Source organism: Aspergillus clavatus, genomic scaffold (assembly GCF_000002715.2).
Source record: "Aspergillus clavatus NRRL 1 1099423829750 genomic scaffold, whole genome shotgun sequence".
In the NCBI taxonomy this organism is placed as follows: Eukaryota; Fungi; Ascomycota; class Eurotiomycetes; order Eurotiales; family Aspergillaceae; genus Aspergillus; species Aspergillus clavatus.
Genome location: NW_001517110.1, coordinates 935,404 through 959,484, shown reverse-complemented (window position 1 = coordinate 959,484; position 24,081 = coordinate 935,404). Strand labels below are relative to the sequence as shown.

Here is a 24,081-nt window from a genome sequence, read left to right as displayed (position 1 = left end):
TCTAGTCTCGCCCTTCATGCCCTTACCTTCCCTTCCATCAGTGGGCATCGCTTCTATCTCACCAGACTGTTTTCCTGATCTCAAGTGGGCTGTCCGGCCCAGGGGAGCTCGCTCTACCCAGTAATGTCTGAGCACACCACCCACAATGGACAAGCCAAGGTCGGTGCACTAATGCCATCGGGGTCTATCACACCGAAGGGAAGCTCCCGAAAAAGCTAACATCCGAAATTAGAGCATGGCGCTGGCACCCTGCACGGGCTGCGCATCCCTCGACCGGCCCGATGTCACCGAGGACCGCATGGGCGACGTCGCCGAGGTCGCGACGAACCTGATCCTGGACAGCGATGACCCGAACTACCACCGCGATCTGCTGCGCGATCTGCTGCGGGCCATGCGGTGCGTCGACGAGGCGCACGCGCAGACCCTACTAGGCATGATCCGGGCCGAGGCGTCGCTGCACGAGCTGCGGTGGTTCGTGGACCGCACGCTCAAGGACATGCAGGCGGCCGGCTGCGACGATGATGGCGACACACGGGAGCAGCTGGAGGAGATGCAGGAGCGGGTTGGCATTGGGAGCGGCGAGCCTGCGTTCCGGCCCAAGGTCATGGATCTGCAGTATCTGTGCGATGTCGCGCCGTATAAGGTGCCGCCGAAGCCGTGGACGACGGTCACGGACGACGATGCGCTGGTTTCGCATCTGATCTCGCTGTACTTCACCTGGGATTATCCATTCTACGCGTTTGTCGACTGCAATGCCTTTGTGCATCACATGTCGCTGGGGAATGTCAATTCGGATCTGTGTAGTCCGTTTTTGGTCAATGCCATGCTCGCCAATGCTTGTGTATGTGTCGTTTGAGGGTTTGATGCCATTTGTGGGACTAATCATGTCTGGCAGCACTATTCCCAGTATTCCGAGGCGTATGCAATCCCCGGTGATATCAAAACAAAAGGAAGCGACTTCCTGGCCGAAGCGGAACGACTGATGCCCAGTTACCAACTCGAGCGGGGGAGGAGTGTTCGACTCGCATCTCTCCAGGCAACTCTTCTTCTTTACGAACGGTGAGCCTCCGTTCCTGTCTGGCTGGATTCTACTAACCCGCGCAGATACTCCATGTCTGGCGACGATGGCCTGGGCTACACCATGCTCCATCGAGCGATTGAGATGGGCGAATCACTGGGTATTATCAACAGCGAGGATCTGGATCTGAACAAACTCCAGATGTCGGACGAGATGCGCTCATCCATCAAACGCACCGCCTGGGGTCTCTTCCAAGTCGACAGGTAGGCTGCTCCCCCGCCCCTTCGCGACATCGTCAATGCTCATTGACAAGCGTCGTCCACACCAACTTCCGCAAACCCAGCCGGGTCAGTCGAGTCAGCGTCGAGCGCATCGCCCGCAACGAGACCCGCCCCACCGACGAATGGGCCCCCTATCCGACGGGCAAGCCCGGAATGCCATCCTTCCTCAGTCAATACTTTGACGAGGCATGTCGGCTGTCCTTCATTGCCCGGGATCTCTCCCGCCACCTCTACCAGGATCCTCGGCCCCATGTCGACCAGTACCAGGGCAAGAAGGAGTTGGAAGGGAAATTGCGCGAATGGGAGGGCCAGTTGCCCGAGTCTTTCGACCCGGCCAACCGGCCCCCGGCACACATCCTCCTACTATGGTTCGTCCCCACGGCCCTGGCACGCCCTCCACCGCTCACCCACTCACAGTCATGCAGGATGCGCTACCACAGCACCATGATCAGCCTCGCCCGCGACGGTTTCGGCGTGCACCACTTCTTCTCGCCCGACGGGCACACACGCCCCTCGCTCCCCACCAGCGAACGCCTCCAGGCGCGCGCCACAGAACAAAGCCTCGCCTCCGCCCGCCAAATCTCTGCCCTCGTGCAGCTCCACCGCGACCAGTACGGCATCGGCCGCAGCCACCCGTTCATCACGTATGCAATCATGATCGCCCTCTTCACGATGCTCGACCACCCGGCCTTCGACATCCTCGACCGCGACTTCCTGTCCCTCACCAGCGCCTTCTCCGTCATCGCGTGCCGCTCGCAGGTTGGTCGGAACCTGTTCCATATCTTCCGCGAGTCGGTGCCCGCGCGCGGCCAGGAAGCGCGCGTGTTAGCGTCGCCGGACGTGTCGGAGGAGATCAAGGAGTTGTTTGGGTGGCCACGGGCGCCGACGGGGACGAAAAACGGGACGGCCAATGCCAATGCCAATGCCAAGGGGAAGTGGGATGGGTATGTAGATGGGCTGGACAAGCTGGGGGCCACGGACGGAGGGCACGGATATGCGGCGTCCGGGGTCAGGGACATGCTGCACAAGTACGAGAACCTGAGTCTGGGACAGGCATAGCATAGCATAGCATAGCATAGCATACATAGTCCAGCTGCCACCAACCCCCGCTGCGATTGTACATACTGCATGTATATGAATCACCGTTTCCTCTTGGACCATATAACCTATATACATACATACACCCTCATTGTCGGGCCGATGGCTGATAAGAGTGGAGCTGGGGCAAGTCTGGGGCAGAAGAGAAGCGTTGTGAATGGCGGCATTCCCAGCCGTGGCCCTGTCGATGGCCTCCAGGATACCGGGGATGATGGGTTCCTACGTAGCATCAGATAACATCAGATAGCTCGGGAGAGAGATAGACGCCATATGGCAATACACTCTACTACCATCACTAGTACACTGCAGGATACACATCCTAGAAGAGATCTCGCATGACACTCGACAGATCCCCGCCATAGTCCAGCATGGGTATGTGTACATACCCACTCGCCACATCGACCTGCGCGCCCACCCCCATGATCTGAGTCTCCAGCGCCCCCACGGCCTCAAACCACTGCATCAGCTCCTGCGTCATCTGCGCCCCGTCCTGCGGCGTGTGGCTGTGCGTACTGGCCGCCGCCGCCGCCGCCGCCGCCTCAGCGGTAACAGGTTGCTGGACGCCAGTCTGCCGACCATCCTCGACCTCGACCTCGTCCTCGCCCGGCCGCCGACACTGCAACCCCACCTGGGGCCCCAGCTCGCGCAGACCGCGGATCGACTTCCACAGCCGGCGCGAGATGTACGACTGCGTCGAGAAGCCCTTGACCAGCTTCAGCGCCAGGTAGAACTCCTCGCGGCAGCGCGCGGCGAACCGCGCCGGCGTCTGCGCCACGGCCAGGAAGAGCACGGCCAGCGCCGACACCAGGAACCAGTTGAACGCAACCTGCTGCAGCTGGTAGATGTCCGAGGTCTCGTTGAGCCGCGTGATGAAGCGGATCGTGTCCTGCGCCAGGTCCACGACGGTCTGGCACTCGGCTGGGTACCGCACGATGTGCGTGGCCGAGTGCAGCACGGGCCGGTGGATGAGCATGCGCAGCTGGTTGCCGCGCAGGGCCAGCAGAGAGCGCAGCCGGCGCAGGCTGCGGGGCTCTGGTGCGTCGCCGGTGGCTCTGGTGCTGGTGCTGGTGCTGGTGCTAGTATTACTACCCAGGCGCAGTGACTCCGGGATGGCCGCGGCCCACTGCAGCACCTGCCAGTCCAGATAGTTCATCTCGTCCTTGCGGATCTCGCCGGTGTTGTTGAAGGCGGCGATGAACTTCCACACGCGCGCGGCGATGCGGCTATACCGGATCATCACGCGCAGGTACGGGGTCTTCTCCTCGGGCTCCGGCAGCCAGGGGTCGATGTCGCTGTCCTCAAGCGAGAAGGGCATGCCCGTGCCGAAGCTCCAGCGCATGTCCAGCGTGTAGATGGACCAGAACAGGCAGAGGACGCGGTCGCGGCCGGCGGCCACCACGCTGGGGTGGTTCAGCGTCGCGCGCCGGTGCAGTCCTTTCTCCAGACACATGCGCTCGACGAGGCCGATGGTGCGCCACGCCAGCGTTTCCTCGTCCATCTGGAAATAGAAGATGGCCTGCGCAGTCAGCACAAAGCGCCAATTCCCTCAAGTCAAGTGTAGCAGGGAAGGGGGGAAAACCCACCACCAACGTCAGAAAGATAATACTACTGATCTCCGGCACCCCCCAGACACAATTATCCGCCACATCGCGCACACTCTCAAACAGGCGCATCGCCAGCTCGCTGCGGCCACTCGCCTCCGCCGTCAGCGCACACGCAAACACCAGCCGCAGGATATGCACGTCGTCCGTGCCATCGAGCCCGCTACCGGACGGGCCGCGCCGCGCCCGCGGCCACGAACACCGCTCCATCGACCCATACAGCGCCTCGACCTGCGCCAGCAACTGCCCCAGCTCCAGCACGGGGTACATAATCCCCATCTCCTCCTCGTACACGCGGCACAGACGGAGCGCCTCGCTCTTCCCGATCGTCCACAGCGGGTCGCCGCGCGCCTGCACGTCCGGCCCGTCCAGCGCCGGTGATGGCGATGGCGATCCCGGCGGCGAGGGTGACGGCGACAGCTCCCGCGTCTCCGAGTCCGGCTCGGTACGCCCGACAATCCCGCGCTGCTGCAGGCTGGACTTGGCCAGGTCGAAGCTGAAGGCCGAGGTCGTGGGGCCCTGGAAGGGGAGATCCTTGGCGGTGGAGAGGCGGCGGAAGGGTCGCGCGGGCGGCGCGGGGTCCTGGCGCGGGGAGGCCGCGGAGCGCGTGAGGGCGTAGACGGCAGCGGAGAGCGAGGCGATCTGCTCCTGCATGGCGGTCATCCGGTCGAGCAGGTGGGAGAGGGTTCTTGGGCGGGTGCGGTCAGCATGGGTTGTGGCAGGATAGGAGCTGGGAGGTCCATACGGGGGCTCTGCTACGGTTTCGCGCGGATTGTCCGCGTAGATGCAGGCGATGCGCTGGCGTCCGCAGCGATGGCATGGCGCCTGGCCGTTGCATTTGATCTTGCGACGTTTGCATTCGTTACTGCGTGGCATTAGTGGTTGAGCGCTGGTGAGGCGGGAGGTACCATACCATGCTTTGGCGATGTATTTCCGCCGTCGTTTCCGCGGATAAGACCCGCTCTCGGGGGGCTGGTCCTGCGGGGATGGCAAAGGAGGTTCTGAGGGATCCATAGCCCAGTGTAGACAGAGAAACCGACCAGAGAGAAGTTGTTTAAAGAGAGAGAAAGCGCTGCAGGAGAAGAAAAACAGGCAGGAAAGGCGGGGAATTCCGCTGCCGAGGTAGATGCCTGATCCCCAAGGCATTCATTTCAGTATCTCTATTCAACGGTTCATTGCACTCGGGATGGTCGTGATTTGTTTCGCTAATCAGTTCAGTCCCATTCATGCTGGCACATTTTATGGCAAACGCTATTTGTACGTCATCCAATAACATTATATACATGGTACGCTTACACCTCCTACAGCTCCCTCGTCCGCTCGTCGCTCTCCTCGATCCACCGCTGCAACGTCTTCGCATCCCGCGGCTTGAAGCTCACCTTGAACGGCTTTGGCTCTGTTGTCAGCGCTGTGGGGATGTCATTACACTCGATGGCGTCCAGGATGGGCCGGTCAGTGGGGTCTCGCGCCGGATGCATGGTGAACGCCGTGATGAGGCGGATGTAGGCCGTGAAGAGCTCGCGGTTGGCCAGGTGCGAGCCGGCACACATGCGGGAGCCGGCACCGTAGCCGTAGTGAGGCGTACCAGAGCCCTCTCCGACGTCGAGGTAGCGCTCAGGGATGAATTTCTCGGGGAATTTGAAGTGGTCGGCGTCGTAGTCGGCGGCATAGGCGTTCTGGACTCGTGAGTAACTGATTCCTTCGAAAAAGGAAACAGGAAAGGGACATACCATGAAGAACGTGGTGCCAGCAGGGATGGTCGCACCGTTGTAGACGATATCCTTGGTGCTCTCCCGGGGTAGACAGATGGGGATGACGGTCCAGAAGCGCAGGGTTTCCTTGACCAGAGCGGTGACATAGGGGACCTTTTCCTCGACCAGACACTTCTCCCAGGCCTCACCGTTGGGGTAGACCTTCATGATCTCGTCGTAGGCCTTTTGCTGGATGCGCTGGCCGTCCTCGGAGGCCAGGTAGGCGATGCCCATGATCAGGTTGCCGGGGACGGTGTCGAGGCCGGCGGAGACCATGGTCAGGCAGATGGATTTGACCTCGGCTGGGATCGTCAGCTTCAGCGGGACTTTTGCGGAGAGATGGAAAGGAAAACATACCCTCGTTGAGCTTGGCCTCGGGATCCTTCAGAATATTCCCCGTAATGCACGGCTTGTCGATTCCCTTGGCGATGCGGTCCTTGAGGATATCCAGCAGGTAGGTCAGGTACTTATCCCGGCGCTCACGGAACTCCTCAGCCTCGCGATTCGTCTTGGGCAGAATCCGCAGCAGCGGGATGTAATCCTGCCAGTTGTTGCTGGTGCTACGGAAGTTCGAGACTCCGCGCTCGACATCGACGATCTCGCGCAGCAGCTGGTCGTCCACGTTGCCCTCGATGCGGAAGCCATAGTTCAGGGTCAGGCTGGTGTTGAGCGCGAACCGCTGGAAGTACGCGGTCGGATTGAGCTCCACGGCGCCGTTCTGGCCGTTCTTCAGCAGCTCCTTGATGCTTGCCGTCGCCTCCAGGTCGACGATGGGCATGTACGACTGCACGGCGGGTCGGTTCAGCGCCGTGGCGGCGGCTTTGCGGCGGCGCTTGCACGACTCGTCCCAGGGTGAGGTGCCGATGGTGAAGCCCTGCGAGCTGGAGACGACGCTGTGGAAGGTGTGGAAGGTCGGACGCGAGATGAGGGCGGACTGGTCTTTGATCCAGAGCTGACGGACGGAGTCGAAGCTGTTGGCGAAGACGATGCGCTGGCGGTGGTGGTGTTTGTTTAGCTGTCTGCCGTGAGGGTATCCAGAAGATCGGTACATACTCGATTTCCCATGCGCACCTGGAAGACCGGACCGTACTGCTTCGCCCATTTGGCCGCCACGGTGGCATGCTGATCGCCCAGCTGTAACAAATTGCCAAACAGAGGCACTCCAGGAATCTCGGGAATGCCCTTGATCTTGGGCACGTCGGTGCGGTTCAAGTAGCGGATGACCAGGTAGACCGCCGCGACGACGGCGAAGGCGAGAGTCTGCAGCGTCATGCTAGCGAATTGCAATGATAGCACAGGGGTTTTGGAAGATCTATTCCAACGCCAGTCTCCAACTGCTGGCATCCATTCTTTATATACACAATCCACACGGGCATATTTCCGGCCCTCCGCGTATACCCAGCGGTCCCTCGTCCCTCCCATCCCTTACCTGCTGCAAGTTCCTCCCCCGCTAAGCGCCTAGTTGATTAATACGTAACAATCCATGTCGCAAGTCAGGGATTGTCAGACCCGGATTCGCTGATCACACCGTCGGCCGAGGCCAGCAGCGCGGCATTGCGGAATGCGCATTCCGCGGTGGCCAAACTAGACCTGAATTATACCAACGTCCGGGAGTCCATCTCCCACTCCCACACACACACACACTCAAATAGTAGTCTAATCTCATCTCATTTTCCCTTCGGCACCCAATGATGGAAATAAATCTGCCCCCCACCAGCTCTGCCACTGCCTTTCGCCCGCGCCGAGCTCCCCGCGCCCCGCTTATACGCCCGCCGCAGGAAACTGTCGTCTAGGATGCGGGGGTGGGGTTGAGAATGAACAGCGCGCGTCTGCTTGGCTTGGACTTGTTGCGGTGAATCGAGAGCTAGTTTCCAATCCGGAGTTGGGTCAGCAAGCACATATTCATGGGGAACACGGGGGGTGGGTGACATACCGCGATATGCTCGGCGGAGGTGCGGGTAGGGGGACGGATAGAGATAGAGATGTGGCTTTGGCAGATGGATGCCGCGACTGGGATATGGGTGTGCGTGTGCGTTTAGTGGCAAGTCTGCAGGGCGTGGTGCTTCGTTGCGATGATGAGCATGTTGGGCAGAAAGATAGTAGGGCTGCGACGACGACGACGGCGATGGCGACGGGGATTGCGACTGGGACTGTAGACGTGACATGATGTACATCTGAACTATCTAATGGATTTTGCTAGGTATGAAGGGAACGAACGTCAGCAAACTACGCGAGCATCCTATCTATCTTTATATCGACTTCTCCCCGCGGGGCGACGATCGTTGACGTGATGCCGCTGAGCGAGTGTTTCAGCGTGTTTCAATCATCCGTCGAGCATGGAAGAAATCGCCAGTTTGCCCCTTGTGAGTAGCGTCGATCATCCCGACGATTGTCCGCATTAGGCCCGCCGGATGCCGGGGATCATCGCCGCGCAGGACCCAAATCTCCTTCCAATAGCCTACACTCCGGCCGATGCCCTGTCAGGGATCGAGTCCAGCACAAAGGAAGCGAAAGAGATGGAGATGCCATAGGTTGACTACTCATCCATTATCATCTACTGTACATGTTTCTCATAGTGGGTGGAAAACCACTGCTTCCTGTGCAAAACGCATGGCAACCCCAGAAAAAAAAAAGAAAAAAAGAAAAGAAACATCCAAATCCTACCGTACATCATTGATCCACCTATATGCAGGAGGGAAGAGAAGATAAAACCAGGTTATCGAGGCCCATGACCAGGAAGGGACCCGGCACTGGATCCTTGGCTGTAGACCCGGTGATGTCCGGCACCACCGTGGCCAGGAGGCACCGGTTCCCCCAGCGATCCGGGACCCGACGGCCGGGCCTGTAGCGGGTGCATGCCGCCAGACGGTCCGCCCGGTGCATAGCCCATTCCCCCGGCCGGGTTCGGTTGCAAGATCGCCGGAGGCGTGTACGAACGACCAATCCCCACCGATTGCGACGGCGGCACCGAAAGTCCTGCCCCGCGAGAGCCCGGCGCTTGTGGCGGTGGCGTGTTGTGGCCATAGGGCGCGCCGGCCAGCCCCAGAGAGGACCGATGAGACTGCTGCTGGTGCGCACCACTGACCATCGTCTGGACGTGCTGCTGATACGACTGGTGGCCGCCAGAATGACCGGGCAGGTGGGCGGGGGGCGCCGGCGTCGATTGCGCAGACGACGCATACGACCCGGCCCCTGCAGGTGGCGGTCGCGATCCCAACCCAAGCAGATTCGCCGGCGATTGAACCGGCGTAGGTGGCCCCTGTCGAGACCCGTACGTGATACTGCTGTGTCGCGATGTGGGCGAGCCGACGGCCGACCGGAACATCTGAGTTTGAGAGGACAACTCGCGGGGGCCGGCGCCCGCCGCCTGGGCATGCGACGATGGGGACGGAGCATAAACCGAGCCCGCATAGAGCGGGCGCTGAGCGGGAGCCGGGGAAGGAGTCGGGGCAGGAGAGGGGGCAGACAGGTTGGAATGACCGGGAGCCGGCTGGGATTGGCCAGACGAATATGGCGAGAAGGGCGGCTGGGGAGCCATATTGGTTGCTGAACGTGGACCAGGCTGTTGCGGCTGTGGTGGTGGAGGCGGTTGCTGCAGTTGCGGCTGACCCCGTGGGTCGAATCGAGCCATCCAGTCGTTATGGGCCGATGGACCAGATCCGCCAGGGGCAGGGTTGTAGCCCTGATAATCGGCATAGGCGCGCGACGGTGGTAGGTACTGGCTATGCTGGCTGTAGGCCGGAGTCTTCTGCGGGGCAGATGCCATGAAAGCCTCATCCTGGCGTGGTGGGGTTGGTTGTGAAGGCAGCGAATGAGTGCCCGTGTACACGGGACGGGATGGGGACACTGGCCGGGCGGGCGCATGGGATGTGGCCTGGTCGCTGGCGAACCGCTTCCGAGGCTGTGGCTCTTCGGGCTCGTCGTTCAGGATACTCATGATGTTCGACCGCTTCGCCGGCACTTGCCGCGGTCCCTCTGCAAGCTCGGCCGGGATAGAGCCGGGTCGCGGTGCTTCCTTCTGCGGGGACAGAATCGGCGGCGGTTGAGGAATACCGATATGCTGACCAGGCAGAGGATAGAATGATCGCTGGCTGATAGACTCCCGCCGGACAGGAGCTATGTGTGGGTCCTGCCTTGGTAAGGGCTGCGCAGGCGAGCCAGGAGGCTTTGTGAGACTCGCTTGGCGGGAGTGTGTGGCCTGCGGCATATAACCATGCTGGAGCTGAGACTGGGATTGCATGTACGCCTGCTGCGACGGAGGGACAGCCCCTTGAGTCGTCAGCAGAGGCGATCCATGCACGTCAATATTCGCCCCGCGATAGCCCCCTTGCGCATGCAGGGACTCCAGCCGCGCCATTTCCGATCCCGGCATAGCCGTCTGGCGCGCGGAGAGTGGTGCTTCCTGGGGACGAGTATTTGCATAAGCAGCCGGAGCCTCGCGCCTCTCCTCGGTGAAGTAGCCCATCTGTGGACCCCGTAAGCGCGGCGGTAGACCGACTTGCGACCGAATTGCTCGAGACGAATCCTCGCCGGGCATGGGCACTGCCGTCGCAGGCACACTGCTCGCTTGCGCCAGCGGAGGGTATCTGGACATATTTCGCTCTTTCTCCGGGGGCGGCCGAGCATGGAGAGGCACCAAATGCGATCCACTGGCCACGTTCTTCGCCTTGGTAGCTGTACGCGTCTCCTCCGCCTCGGGGACAGGCTCCGTTTGAGGTGCAAGTGGCCGGGGCATGACTGACGATGGCGTGGCTTCATAGCGTCGCTTGGAAGGAGGGGTAGGTGCAGGCGGCGAACCAGTGCGCTCACCACGGGCCTTCTTGGCCTCTGCATCCGCAACAATATCTTCGAAATCCTTCTGACCCGAGTCGATGCGCCGTTGGAAGTAATTTTTAACCTAACAGGATCGTTGATTAGCCATAGAAATCCAAAAGTAACCTCGCTGGAAAGGAGACTTACCATCACGGTGGTTTTCGTCTTCATGAAATTGGAAATGCCCTCGAAATCTCTCCCGAAATAGGCCAGTAATTGCGGGAAGTCGCGTTGCTCCGGCACAGACCAGTAGCTTGTAGGCTGCAAAGACCCATAACCAACCTCTGCCGGCCTGGCAGGCCCCGGAGTCTCATGTTCCGCAGTGTCGAAAACATACACTCCTTCCCTCTGGCGGCCTCTCCCAGTCTTTGCTCGCGGAGGCGCCTCGATAGAATCCCTCGCAACACTTTCCTTGATCCGTACGGCGGTGGTCTCGATGGTACCATCCATGGATGTCTCGATAGCCTCTTTTTTGGGCAAGGGGGCAACGGGAACTCCGGTCGCTGGCGTTGGCAATGTTGGCACCGGCTGTTCAGGCACCGCGGTAGGTGCTGGTTTCTGTGTCTGAGTCGGCGGTTGTGTCTGAGGTTGAGGCGGCGGTGGTGCCTGTTGTTGCTGCAGTTGCTGTTGCTGTTGCTGTTGTTGCTGTTGCTGCTGCTGCTGCTGCTGCTGCTGTTGTTGCTGTTGCTGTTGCTGTTGCTGTTGCTGCGCAGCCTTGCCTCGTCTAGTCCCACGTGTACCCGTGCCACCGCGACCGCCTCGTCTCCCTGTGGGCTTCTCGGATGGTTCGCCGTCCTTATTGGCATTACCACGACGGCCATTCGCGTCTGTATCGGCAGCAGAAGAATCGCCAAAGGTGGGTGCTGCCGCACGACGCGGGCGGCCTGTATCAGTAACAGGCGCTGGTTCTTCCTCGCCATCGTAATCCGGTTTGACCACTCCAAGATCCTTCATCAGCGCATTCGACTTGGGTCGAGCGGATCTTCGCGCGCGCCCGCGACGGCTCCATCTCTTGTTCAGCTTGGCCTTGTATTTGATCTCTTCCTTGGTGAGATAATAGTGTATGATACACTGCTGGAAATCCCGTCCCGGTAATGCCTCGGCGATCTTCCACCATTTTTTCGGATACGCCATGAACGCATCGGTAAAGATTTCATGTTCTTCCGGCGTAAAGTCATTGGGGGGTGGATGGAAACCAAACACATCCATCGCGTCCGCCACTGCGACGGTGTTATTCGTATCCTTGTAGACTTGCGCTTTCGCTTCCTTTGGCTCAAGCATGTCGGGAATGACGGCTTCCCGAGCCAAATCGGGTTGAGCTGTGGCTTTGTTCCCGCGGCGGCGTTCCAATTCTTCCTGGGCAGAAATCTCCGACGCTCTGAGAGCATTCTGGAAATCGAGCTCACTGTTACCTTTGTATCTCCGGCCTTCGGCGACGGGCGGCGTGGGAGTAGGAGGAGCTGGCGGTGTCGCTGCGACTGGTGTGCCTGCCCGTTTGACCTTGGCCCGATCCAGTTCCCAAACCTGCAGTCGCCACGGTTTGTAAAAGGAGAGAAATTCCTCGCGGAGCTTAGCGTTTTTGCGCGCGATCTCTTTTCGCTGCTGCATCAGCTCCTTGCTGAATACATCTCTCAGTTGAGTATGTGACATGACATTCTCCTGGTACGTATCGAGGTCAGAAATCGGGGTAGGCGGGCCAGAATGGAGGAATGGTAGGTTCTCAATAGACAATCCATTGGTAGGTGGTGTCGTCTCGAGATCGAGCTTGGGAGGTGTCTTGGGAGCCTCAATCTCCTCGTCCTTTTTGACAACTACGGCAACGGCCTCCTGCTCTTCCTCGACTGGTTTCGCGGCCTCCACTTCGATGGGAGGCGCCGGCGCCGGCGTTGGCGAGGGAACAATCTCTGTAACGGTCTGCTCGTGGGCAATGACTCCCAGAAGTTGAATCTGCATTAGCAGGGAAACAATGTGCGGATCCTCGAGTGGTGGAGCAGGCAATTCGGCCCGAAGGGCCTGCATATCCTTCTCGAAGATTTGCTTTCGCTCCTCCAGATATTCTTGGGTAAACACCACGTTCTCGTCCTCCTCATCGTCGCTCGTCCGGCCAAAATCGGGGATGATAGTATCGTCGGGAGCGGCGGGTTTGGTCTCTACAACAACTGGTGGTTCTGGGACAACGTCAGCCGCCGGCGTTTGCACCGGAGTGACTGCACGGGGTGATTCTTGAGGCTTCGGTGGTTCCGGTGACATTCTGACATCGCCATCAGTGTCCTTGTCAGGCAGAATTTCGCCAGCCTCTAGCCCCAGAGCACGCTCCTCGGCTGAAGGGACTACCTCCCGTTTTGCTTCTTCGCTAACGGACAAACTTCGATCTTTGCCATCGATAGAATCCCGTTTCATGGTCGGCGGCCCCGACCCCGGCCCAGTTGGAGGACGGTTGTAGCCAGGACGCACCCATTGCTTACCCTTGGCAGGACCTCGGTTCGGTGGCTGTCGCTGGAGGGCGCGGGGTCCCGTTGGGATACTGGAGTAAGGCATGCGCGGAGATGTATGGAGACCCGGCGACGTTGCGCTTGGGGCGAGTGCTTTGCTGAGTTCAGGCGACGTCATAGCGGACCCAGCCTTGTGAGCCGGAGGCGCTTCTAGGTAAGGGATGATCGACTCCTTTCCAGGCTCTTTTCCAATCATAGCGGCAGGAGCGGTTGGGGGGGAGAGATCCGGTGTCTGTTTCCGTGCCTGCGCACCGAGGCCGGGTTGCGGTTTAGGGGCCCTCGGAATGGCTTCGTCCTTGTCGAGAGCCTCTGGGCCATTATCCCGGCGACCGTCATCACGCCGAATCCGTTCCAAGGGCGGTTGCGCTAGCACCCGATCGGCCTTGGGACCCGTGGGAGGTTGTACGGGAGCCCGTGGGGGAGCTTCACTGCGCTCTTTCTCCAACGGGGGTGGCGCCGATTCTGAAGGAGTGGGATCGGCTGCCGGTTTGTCTGTCGAAATATCAGGTAGAGGTGCGGTGACGGAGCCAAATGCCGGCACCTGAGGGGCAGCCGGCGGGGGAGATCGCTTCACAGGAGGTGGAAGTTCTTTGACGGTCTCGGGGCGCACGAGGGGGGGATCAGGTCGCACCGAATCACGACGGGGTTCTGCCATGGACGGTTTGCGAGCCGAATCGGGCATGGGATGGTCGGGAATCCGCTCGGGAATCCGCTCGGGTCCAGCACCTGCAGCCGTTGGAACATTGGGTCCAGGAGCAGGGGTAGGAAGGTTGTTGGCGCGTCCCTCCGTTCGAACCGCTGGCGGTCGGTCACGTTCGTCACGGTCTACACGTCGATCTAGTTCGTCCCGTCGCTCAAACCGATCTCGACGGTCGAGGTCGCGGTCCCGTTCGCGGTCGCGTCTGTCGATGTCCCGTTCTCGATCCCTTTCCAGCAACCGTTCCCTATCTCGCTCACGGTCTCTTTCACGATCCCGGTCTAGGATGCGATCTCTGGCTTCCCGTTCCCGCTCGCGGTCCCTGTCGCGCTCTCGCTCCCGTTCCCGATCCCATCGGCCATCTCGGGAACGGCTCCGGCGCCGGAAGGTATCTCGATCATCCAAGTAGGGCATCCGACCACGTCCACGACCAATTTCCCAGTCGCCGCGACCACGACCACGCATCGGACCGTTTCGAGGGAGATGACCCGGTCCGAGAGATGGGCCATCTGGGGCGGTCGAGGACACGGATACCAAACTGTCTCGCGAGCCGCGGCGCATCCTTACGATGTCTGGATCCCGTCCCACCGGTTCTCTCATGTCACGGAAGTCGCGCGGGGGCGCTGGCGGAGAGCGAGAGCGGCCACGACCGAATGGGATCCGGGTGTCGCGAGGGTCGAACTCCCGGTCGCGGCGGGGCCAATCCCGGTCCAAGTCACGGCGAAACGGCGGAGGGCCATCGCGAATATCTCGAAAATCTCGATCTCGTTCTCGATCTCGCTCTCTGGGGTCGCGGTCACGCTCACGAAAGTCGCTGCGGCCGGGGAACCCGCGGCCTCGACCACCAAACGGCGCGCCTCGAGGATGGTCGATCAGAGCCTTGGGGCCCCGCGGAGGCTCTCTACCCAAGGGAGGCAAGTTCGCATCGTCGGGACCACGAGGGCCAGCAGGAGGGCGGCGGTCACCAAAGCGTTGTGGAGAACGGTCACGGGAATTGAACCCAGATGATGGTGGATATCGTGAAGACATCACACCAGGGCATGCTAGAAAAGGTCAGACCAAGCAACCTGGCAGGAAACCTGCAGCAGGTTTCAGTGAGCACGAGGAAATAAAAGCGTTTGGAGGTACGAGAAGCTTGGTGTCAATTCAAACCAAGACACCAAAGGTGGTTTGCTCACAAGGGAGGCAAGACAAGACACGCCGAGATTGAAAGCGCCGGGACTGAAGGGAAAGAGGGAACCGGTCACATGACTGCCCATATAACTCTGGACTTGGATCGACCGAATTGGTGGAATACAAAGACACGTTCATTATTAGAAATTAATAGATACTAGGTATGAATGTCCAGCTATTACCTATCCCTGTATAAACTCTACTAGCAATTCACCACAAGCCAATGATCACCGAGATTAGACATAATCCTCAACAAGCGAGTCTAAGGTTGCTAATATCAGACAGACCCTTCCGCAAATGAAGGACCTTCCTTTAGTCCGTATAGTCCATGCAAACAAGTATAGCGCTCACATTCCATTCTTTATGCAGCTTTTGGTCCCTCCCTGCTGTCACCCATCATATCGGTTCCGGGGGGGGGAATGAAATTGAAGAACTCCCTCCTTCACCACACATATTACAGAGCACGGTTTGCTTGAAGCGCCACCGGAGAAGCGCGGGCAAGACATGCCGTGGATCTTGCGGATCCAGACAAACATGTTCAAGCTAAATTTGCAGTTAACAACAAGCCAACTGCTCATCAGTTATGAACACCTGTTCTAATGCAAGACCCGGAGACAGAACATAGGCTTGTGGCACCAAGTCGTGAATTTGTGTGGTCAGGACATTTGATTCCTGGTGACGGGCTGTAAAGCCGCTCGGATATAATAATGCTAGCTGAATCCTAGTATTCCACAAGGCCAAAGTGCTATCATTACCCAGGCAGCTCGCGGATCCAGACTCATGTAGTAGCGCACTCGGTAGCTAAGGTCCTCCTCTTAGAGATCCTTACACAGTACACCGGAGCGGAAAACATGATGTTCAACAAGCCGAGAAATTGAGAGTGGGTGAAGTGGGGGCAGCCCATCCATCTTGGCTGCAAGAAAACACAATATGCACATTCCTCATTCTGGTCCGTGCGGGAGACATTGTTTGATTATGGATGGGGGGGCTACACCAGGCCAATCCAGAATAGGAGCAATTCGAGATTTGAATGCTTAGCGGGAGCCACTTGACGCGCAATTAGTGATGTTGTTGAAGGGACATTTCAACTGTTTGCATTTTTCTCGGCCAGTGATCGAGATCATCGAGGTGTGAATAGGGATTTTGAGGAGCTGGAGAGCACTGGAATCAACGATCCTATTCAGGAAGACTAACCCAGTCAACGATATCACCCAAACAAGGTATGCAGATGTGATATGTGGTAGATATTGACAGTCCTCTCCAGATGCACAAACCAAATGCACGTCCAGATTCAGGCGTCACCACGACTTGACCATGATGCCGACAAATGACAAGAGATGGTCAAATGAATCACAGCTCCGGATGAATTCTAAGACAAAAGGGTTTTCAAGAACCAGATAGACTAAGGAAAAGGAAACGCACCTTTCCGAGGACGCAACGTGTATCATGTATGTAGTCGTGTGCGTAGCGCTAGCTAGCTGCAAGGAGCGGACTGGCCGTAGGAAGGAACAAAATAGGTAGGTGGTAGCTTTTTTCAAGGAGGGATCTGATCGAATAGGATTTACGGCCGTTTCCACACCCAACCGACGACAGAGAATAGATGGAAGGGTGGCAACGCAGGATGAAAATCAGGGGGCAGAGAGACAGCAAGAAGTGTTGGCCTTGAACCTTTAAAGGCACGAGTATGCCCAATCAGGTAAGTATGCCTGGGGTATCAGGCTGGTTCCCGGATGATGCCTTAGGATCAGAAAACTGCCTAATCTGGATACCACAGTAACTAGTCAGGTCTATCTGCCATGCCACCGCATTACTATTGGGACTTGGAAAACTACGCAAAGAGCAATCATCTCGTTGTATGTCAATGCTAGCAGTCTACTGAAAAATGTTAATAAACAGCCTTCTAGCACAGTAGGTAGTATACTGACTACTCCATACATGGTGTAGGGGAGATGTCCGGGTACAGTTTGGTGGCATCCGAGGGAACTACTTTTATCTCGGCCGCGCGAGAAAATATTCCCCCACCATCACAAGAAAAATTCCCCCCCACCAAGGAGCACGAAAAAGAGCACCATTCTCACTGAACAGGACAGTACATATCAATTTTGACGCGGTTGGCATCTTCTCCGACTCTGAAAATGAGCAGCAATCAACAATCCTCGTCTACGGAGGCGGCCCCTTCGTCAGCCACCAATGCCGTCCTCGTCGCCTCGGAGCCCGTGCCTGAGGGGTCGCATGAGGTTCGTGGTGTCGACTTCGATCGCTTTGCCGGACGCGATATCACGGTGGCTGAGATGGTCGACAACATGGTCCACATGGGTTTCCAGGGTAGTGCCGTTGCAGAGGCGACCCGCATCGTCAATGAGATGGTATGTCTGTTTGTCTACTGTGCCAAGTACTCCCCAAGTTGGTTTCCATACCCCTACCAGTACTAACTTGACCAGCGAGCATACCGCCATCCAGAAACGGGAGAAAAGACGACAATCTTCCTCGGCTACACCTCGAACCTGATCTCGTCCGGTCTACGCGACACCATCCGCTATCTCGTCCGTCATAAGCATGTCTCCGCCATCGTCACCACCGCGGGCGGCGTCGAGGAGGATCTGATCAAGTGTCTGGCCCCGACCTACATGGGCAGCTTCACAACCCCCGGTGCTGGACTCCGTGCGAAGGGCCTCAACCGGATCGGCAATCTCGTGGTCCCCAACAGCAACTACTGCGCCTTCGAAGACTGGTTGATCCCCATCCTGGACAAGATGCTGGAGGAGCAGGAGGCGGCGAAGAAGAAGGCGCTCGAGACGGGCGACGAGGAGGACGAACTGCACTGGACGCCGAGCCGGATCACCGAGCGACTGGGCCGCGAGATCAACCACGAGGACTCGGTGCTCTACTGGGCGGCCCGCAACAACATCCCCATCTTCTGCCCGGCGCTCACGGATGGATCGCTCGGCGACATGCTCTACTTCCACACCTATCGGTCCTCTCCGCAGCGGCTCCGCGTGGACATTGTCGACGACGTCCGGCGGATCAACACGATGGCGGTGCGGGCGGCCCGCGCGGGCATGATCATTCTGGGCGGCGGGGTGGTCAAGCACCACATTGCCAATGCCTGTTTGATGCGCAATGGCGCCGAGCACGCCGTGTACATCAACACGGCGCAAGAATTCGACGGCAGCGACGCGGGCGCGCGACCGGATGAAGCTGTCAGCTGGGGGAAGATCAAGGCCGACGCCCAGGCGGTCAAGGTCTACGCGGAAGCGACCGTGGCGTTCCCGCTCATTGTGGCCGCCTCCTTTGCGCGAGCCACTCCCATTCCATCCGAGTCCCACCATACTACCAATTGAAGACGGGTTCGACCCTGTGAGTAACGCTGGGCTTTGGTCCACTTGGCAACCTTCTCCGCCCCCTCCCGATTCTCGCCTATGAGGATACCCCTCCTGTTTTTCCCATCAAGACCGGCGTCTGGAACGAGTCACAAATGGTCCGACCGGGCGGGGGAGAGCGACCACCGTCCTGCATGTTCTTTCCAGAAACCAGTCGGTGGCGAACCTGCCAGGCCTGGGACCGCGTACTGACTTTCCGAGTACTTTTACAGTATCTATTTATTGAACATTCACCAGGCCGCGTTCCAGTGGGGGAAAAAGAGGACCCAGGCGGATCAGGCACCAAGACAGAAGTACGGCCGACCGACCGCTGGGAAGCTCGGAGTGTCGGATGTTTGGTAGTATGGATTGTTCGAATCTGGGCCCAAGAACCAATGAATTCTTTTGATGTCTGGAGCCCGTTGAGAATTGGAGGCGAATTTGACCGAGGGAGAGAGAGAAAAAAAAAAAAAAAAAAAGAGGGATTTTTGGATCATTTGAATAATGCGGGTGGACGAATGATACGAGGACCGATGGGCAGTCCCAGACTCCCAGACTCTGTCGAGCAGTCCCCCGTCCCACTGATCGATCGCCGCGGACCCGTTTGGCGCGTTGACAATGATTGATTGCTTGACGGGGTTTTGCCACGACACGGAATGGACGGGGGGGGAGGTTGAGACGAGGGAGAAACGGGGACAAGGACGAGAAAGAAATTTCTTTCTGATGTTGCCTGTGGTTCCTATACTCTGTAGTTCCTGAGTTGGGAGTTGGGTATAATGAATATAATGAATATAATGAATGTCACGAAGAGCCTCATCCGAGCAGGATTTATCTACTACGTAGTAGTAGTACACTCTGCCTAGTAGTGATGAGGCAGTTGAACATATCTATCTATCTATCTATCTATCTACTTAATACACTAGGTTACCTAGTTAACTACTGATATTCATCCATCCATCAATCAATATCCTCCAAGTCAGCGGATTGAAGTGCAGGAATCCGGCGGTGTGCATCCCATCCTGTCGATACTACTGACGGCGTACTTCGACTTGCACTGCTCCATCTGCATTATTGCCGCCTCATTCTGTTTCTTGCTGGCCTCTGATTGTCTGGCTTTTTTTTTTTTCTTTCTTTTTTTTTCTTCTTCTCGGATTTGCATTTCCTCGCGTCTTTTCATTGTTATTATTATTATTATCTCTCTTTTCTTCTTCTTCTTCTTCTTCTTCTTCTTCTTCTTCTTCTTCATCTTCCTCTTCTCTCTTCCCCCTCCCTCCGATAAGCCTTCTTTATCCCCTTATCGGCCTCTATACATACATCGATAAAGCATTCCTTCTCTCTCTTCTCCCCCACGCTTCCTGTTGCCTTCGTTTTTCTTCTGGTCTCGAGTTTGGTTGTTATTATTTTGTTACTTGCTGCTTGCTGCTCGTTGCTTGTCTCTACTCTCTTTCTCGTGTTCAGGATATCTCCCCCGTGGGAAGCCTGGAGACTCAGCCTCATCCTCCTGTTGCTGCACATACTACCCATCCCACTCAGCCCTGCTAGACGCAGCTCTCGATTCGTCTATATCTCGACTCTTTTCTCGATTTCCATCTCCTCGAGACCTGGTCCCTTCTTCTTCTTCTTCTTCTTCTTCTTCTCTTCCGATCTCCGTCGCCCCTCATGGATACTCGAATTGATACCTCGGTCACCGTGGAGCAGCTGCCGCCCTCCATCACTCTCAGTGTCGATTCACCCCCCACAGAGACGCTCTCGGCTCCCCGAGTGACCATTAGTACCCTTGGAGACCTTCCGATGATGCCTCCCACCGACAATCAACCGGCAGATCTTCCCTCAGAACCCTCCTCCCAAAACGATGATCAACAACCACCAGTCACAGTATCAGACCCCACACCGCCACAGCCTCCCCACCCCGAGCTCGAACATGCATACTGGGCCGAAATCGAGGAGGATACCTCGGTGCCAGACGAGGAGGAGATGAAGGAAATCGAGTCGACCGCCGATGGGGACTATAGTGCTTATGAGTGTAAGTTCCGGGCGGAGGCCGGTGGTGTGATTCGTGGATAAGGCTGAATGCTCGATGTTGACCGTTTTCGTTCACAGATGATTACTGGGAGAAGAACTTCCATCCGGATCTGGAAGATCCGGAATATAAGCCGGTCGAAAAGGCCCGTTTGACATGGAAGGTCCGTGGCGTCCGGGGCACAAAGGACTGCCCCAACCGCAACAAGATCATGCGGTCGCCCCCGGCGTACATTGGTGGTTACTGGTGGACCATCAAGTTCTTCCCGCGTGGTAACAACGTGGGTTCGCTGAGCATCTACCTTGAATGCTCGCCAACCATGCCCCAGCCCGACAAGACCTTGCCCGACACAGAGTTCAAGGTCGTACGGGGGCCGGCCGACGCGGTGCTCAATAATGACCTGCCGGAGGTGGACATGAAGTTGGCCCGGACCGAAGATTCAGACCGTTGGCTGGAGAACTTCAAGCAGCAATACCCCGCGGCGGCAAAGACCGCAGACGAGGGCAACGGCACGTGGCGAGTATCGGCGCAGATTGGGGTGATTCTGTACAACCCGGACGAGCCTCGCACCGGGTGGATGCAGTCGTCGTGTCACCAATTCAACCCGCACAATCTGGATTGGGGCTGGACCAATTTCCACGGCCCGTGGGACCAGATCCACCGCCGCCAGCGGGGCCAGCGCCAGGCCCTACTCCGCAATGACACCTTGGCGTTTGATGCCTACATCCGCATCATTGACGACCCCACTCGCTCGCTGTGGTGGCATGCCAGCGACTCGGAACCGACCTGGGACAGCTTGGGTCTGACAGGCTACCGCCCCCTGGGGGACTCGGTCATCAACCACAGCGCCGAAGTCGCGGGACTCGCTTCCTGGCTGCACATCGCCCCCTTCTGTAAAATCATCCAGGAGGCTCAGGTGCTCGGACATCTCTCCAATTGTGATGTCAAGCCGAAGCCGCTCTGCGATGCCTTGCAGAAATTTCTCTGGCGTCTCCGTTCCCGCAGTCAGTCGCTGCAGTATGTTGACACCGACGACATCACATCCACTCTCCGCAACCTGCAGGAGTACTCGGGCGATGTCTGTGAGTTCTGGGAACGCCTCCGGCGCACCATCGAGTACGAATTGGCGGACACCGATGCTCCCACGGAGCTGGCCAAGCTCTTTGACAGCCCCGTGCTGGACGCCCCGGCAGCCGATGCCGTGAACACCATCCCGACCGATTTCAACTCGCGCATCTGTGTGCCGGCAGACCAGGCGAAGACCATGCGCGAGGCTCTCGGCTGGTATCTGGATCAGAAATCCGGGTGCTGGGTGCTGCCCCCCATCCTTCATGTCGAGTTGAGCCGGCACCGGTTGGACAAGGCAGCCCGCCAATGGCGGCTGATCTACAATCGCGTAGAGCTGGACGAGGAGCTGGACTTGACCCCGCATCTGGTGGACGGTCAGTGCGGACACTACGTGCTGTATGGTTATATCGTCCACCGCGGTCGGCGCACGTCCGGCAAATTCTTCAGCATCCTGCGTCCCGGTGGCCCCGGTACCAGATGGCTTGCCTTTGACGATGGCAGTGACAACCGGGTCGAATGCCTCACGCGCAAGACGGCCCTCGGGCCGCACCTGGGTCTGGATGAATCCGCCAAGGTCGACCATAAGACGGGTCACGACGTCGCGATCGCGGTGATGTACATTCGCAGCGATGTGGCCAAGGACTTCCTTCCCGGACCGCAGGGTCCTTGGGATGTTTCGCCTGCGCTCAAGGAATACTATGAGACCGGCGTACATCCTCTTCCCAAGTCCTCGGAGGGGAGGGCTCCGGCGACAGAGATCCAGGTTGAGGTCTACGCACCGCCTGAATACGAACAGCTGCCCAGCTTGTTTGACAGCTACGACTTGATGTCTCAGGCCAAGTCTGCCAACCGGGTCCTGTATATGACTGTGCCGCGCTACGAGAGCTTCGTGGAACTCCGCAAGAAGATTGCGCTCTGGGCGTCGGCTGGCAGTGAAAAGCCGGCCTCGCCGGAGAATATTCGCCTGTGGCAGCTTGGACACACTCTTGATCGCTTTGGACCGACTTTGGCGTTCGACCGCGTCTCGGACTTGGCCACGACCCTTGATATACCCACGCAGACCGTCCGTCTGTGGATGCAGGTGGTTGCGGACGGTAAGTTTACTTTTTCCTCGAGTATGGGTTGTAGCGTGAAACTGACGACAGCACTAGACGAGGCGAAGTACTTTGCCATGAGGGACCCTCGCGAGGCGGTCGTCTCGGAGAATAAGCCTGAGGAAGCGATCGTCGAACGGGCCGGCTCGGAATCGTCCGATGACCACCCTCCCGTTTCCGAAGCTCGAAATGGAGAGGCTGAGGCCAGCTCCTCTGGAAACGTCACGGAACGCGATCTGAGCATTGGTGAAACCAGCTCTGCGGAGCCATCCCAGCCGCAAACTGGGGAAGATGAAACGCCTACGGATTCACCATCCGAACCTGCCCTCGGAGCCGAGACCACTGATGTCGCCACGACCAATGCTGAGAATGATGCGGTCATCGCAGCAATCATTGCCGAGGATTTCCAGCAAGCCGAGAATGAGTCCCCAGAGGGCTCTCAAGAAACGCCTTCTCCTAGTGGCTCTGCATCAGAAGTACCCACTGAGAATCGGGCTCCCTCTCCCGCCCCTGAGGCCGTGCCGGTGACTCCTGAGGAGCCTGAAATCCCGCTGCCGGTTGAGCATGTCTATTATTTCATCCAGATCTTTGATGTCGAGGCGCAAGCCCTCCGCACAGTGGGATCGTTCTTCTCCCGAAAGGAGGAGAAGGTCAAGGCCGCTCTACGCAAGCACCTGAAGTGGCCTCTGATGAAGGACTTTGCAATCTGGCAGCGAGTGGATGGCAGCACCGTGACGACCATGTCCTCCGTGGCTACCTTTGACACTTATGTGCCAGATGGAACGTGCTTCATCGTCGGCGACAAATTGAACAAGGACCGGTCAGTTATCCCATCATTTCTTGTTTTGAATCCACACCTAATGTTTTGTCATAGACGCACGGAGCTCAGCGTTGCAGGGTTGTTCTCCAACCCTGACCGTCTGATCAACTACCTCTCCGCTGCGGAGCGCAAACACCCCCTCCGCGCCTTCACCGGCACCAAGACCATCGACGCCTCCTTCACGAGTGAATATTACAGCGGCGAGTTCATGAAAGGCTACTATCACGGCAAGGGCAGGCACATCTCCGACTCTGTCGCCACCTACACCGGCGACTTCATCTTCGGCAAGCGCCACGGGCAGGGCGCCATGGAGTACCCCACCGGCGACACCTACGACGGCGACTGGTACGAGGACCAGTGCCACGGGCAGGGCACCTTCGTCGAGAAGAAGACCGGCAACAAGTACGTGGGCGGCTACAAGGACGGCAAGCGCCACGGCCGCGGCATCAGCTACTGGGAGGTCGCCGACCAGGAGATGGACCTGTGCCAGATCTGCTACAGCGAGGAGCAGGATGCGCTCTTCTACGACTGTGGACATGTCTGCGCGTGTGTGACGTGCGCGCGCCAGGTCGATATCTGTCCCATTTGCCGGAAGAATATCATCAGTGTGGTGAAGATCTATAGGACATAGTCCTGGAAGGCCGTTATACACATTTTCCTTTCCTTTTCTTTTCGTTTTCCCCCTTTCTTTTGCGCATGAAGACTTAACGGCATACCCTGGATGTTATGGAGATCTGAAATTGGATTCTTTGGTTTGATTTTGATTCTTTGAGAATGTTGATGATCATCGGGTTTGG

The 24,081-nt window shown here is 58.1% G+C and overlaps 6 protein-coding genes across 6 annotated transcripts, besides 18 other annotated features; 3 read left to right on the top strand and 3 right to left on the bottom strand.

The window, feature by feature from the left end:
* Positions 1 to 235: 235 nt before the first annotated feature.
* Positions 236 to 2,358, top strand: ACLA_003620 (transcription factor domain-containing protein; the record flags this gene model as incomplete). Its single annotated transcript, XM_001276374.1, has 4 exons — positions 236 to 841; positions 896 to 1,059; positions 1,105 to 1,281; positions 1,332 to 2,358. The coding sequence occupies 4 exons, from the start codon at positions 236 to 238 to the stop codon at positions 2,356 to 2,358; spliced, it is 1,974 nt and encodes a 657-aa protein (XP_001276375.1).
* Positions 363 to 387: a microsatellite.
* Positions 2,353 to 2,387: a microsatellite.
* Positions 2,354 to 2,387: a microsatellite.
* Positions 2,388 to 2,716: 329 nt separating this feature from the next.
* Positions 2,717 to 5,012, bottom strand: ACLA_003610 (putative C6 transcription factor; the record flags this gene model as incomplete). Its single annotated transcript, XM_001276373.1, has 3 exons — positions 2,717 to 3,913; positions 3,981 to 4,863; positions 4,912 to 5,012. 3 exons carry the CDS (start codon positions 5,010 to 5,012, stop codon positions 2,717 to 2,719), a joined length of 2,181 nt encoding a protein of 726 aa, XP_001276374.1.
* Positions 2,913 to 2,936: a microsatellite.
* Positions 3,451 to 3,475: a microsatellite.
* Positions 5,013 to 5,299: 287 nt separating the features above from the next.
* ACLA_003600 (cytochrome P450) lies at positions 5,300 to 7,021 on the bottom strand (the record flags this gene model as incomplete). Its single annotated transcript, XM_001276372.1, has 4 exons — positions 5,300 to 5,674; positions 5,729 to 6,051; positions 6,107 to 6,740; positions 6,803 to 7,021. 4 exons carry the CDS (start codon positions 7,019 to 7,021, stop codon positions 5,300 to 5,302), a joined length of 1,551 nt encoding a protein of 516 aa, XP_001276373.1.
* Positions 7,022 to 8,372: 1,351 nt separating this feature from the next.
* Positions 8,373 to 8,399: a microsatellite.
* Positions 8,400 to 8,465: 66 nt separating this feature from the next.
* Positions 8,466 to 14,779, bottom strand: ACLA_003590 (MYB DNA-binding domain protein; the record flags this gene model as incomplete). The annotated part of the gene is made up of 2 exons (XM_001276371.1): positions 8,466 to 10,646; positions 10,709 to 14,779. The coding sequence occupies 2 exons, from the start codon at positions 14,777 to 14,779 to the stop codon at positions 8,466 to 8,468; spliced, it is 6,252 nt and encodes a 2,083-aa protein (XP_001276372.1).
* Positions 11,168 to 11,270: a microsatellite.
* Positions 11,169 to 11,269: a microsatellite.
* Positions 11,185 to 11,270: a microsatellite.
* Positions 13,744 to 13,771: a microsatellite.
* A 2,279-nt stretch (positions 14,780 to 17,058) lies between the features above and the next one.
* On the top strand, positions 17,059 to 18,264 carry ACLA_003580 (deoxyhypusine synthase; the record flags this gene model as incomplete). Its single annotated transcript, XM_001276370.1, has 2 exons — positions 17,059 to 17,289; positions 17,365 to 18,264. 2 exons carry the CDS (start codon positions 17,059 to 17,061, stop codon positions 18,262 to 18,264), a joined length of 1,131 nt encoding a protein of 376 aa, XP_001276371.1.
* Positions 18,265 to 19,055: 791 nt separating this feature from the next.
* Positions 19,056 to 19,082: a microsatellite.
* An 84-nt stretch (positions 19,083 to 19,166) lies between these two features.
* Positions 19,167 to 19,192: a microsatellite.
* Positions 19,168 to 19,192: a microsatellite.
* A 204-nt stretch (positions 19,193 to 19,396) lies between these two features.
* Positions 19,397 to 19,428: a microsatellite.
* Positions 19,429 to 19,481: 53 nt separating this feature from the next.
* Positions 19,482 to 19,545: a microsatellite.
* Positions 19,485 to 19,545: a microsatellite.
* Positions 19,546 to 19,890: 345 nt separating this feature from the next.
* Positions 19,891 to 19,919: a microsatellite.
* Positions 19,892 to 19,923: a microsatellite.
* An 18-nt stretch (positions 19,924 to 19,941) lies between these two features.
* ACLA_003570 (putative MATH and UCH domain protein) lies at positions 19,942 to 23,915 on the top strand (the record flags this gene model as incomplete). Its single annotated transcript, XM_001276369.1, has 4 exons — positions 19,942 to 20,305; positions 20,383 to 22,464; positions 22,516 to 23,284; positions 23,339 to 23,915. 4 exons carry the CDS (start codon positions 19,942 to 19,944, stop codon positions 23,913 to 23,915), a joined length of 3,792 nt encoding a protein of 1,263 aa, XP_001276370.1.
* Between the last annotated feature and the right edge of the window lie 166 nt (positions 23,916 to 24,081).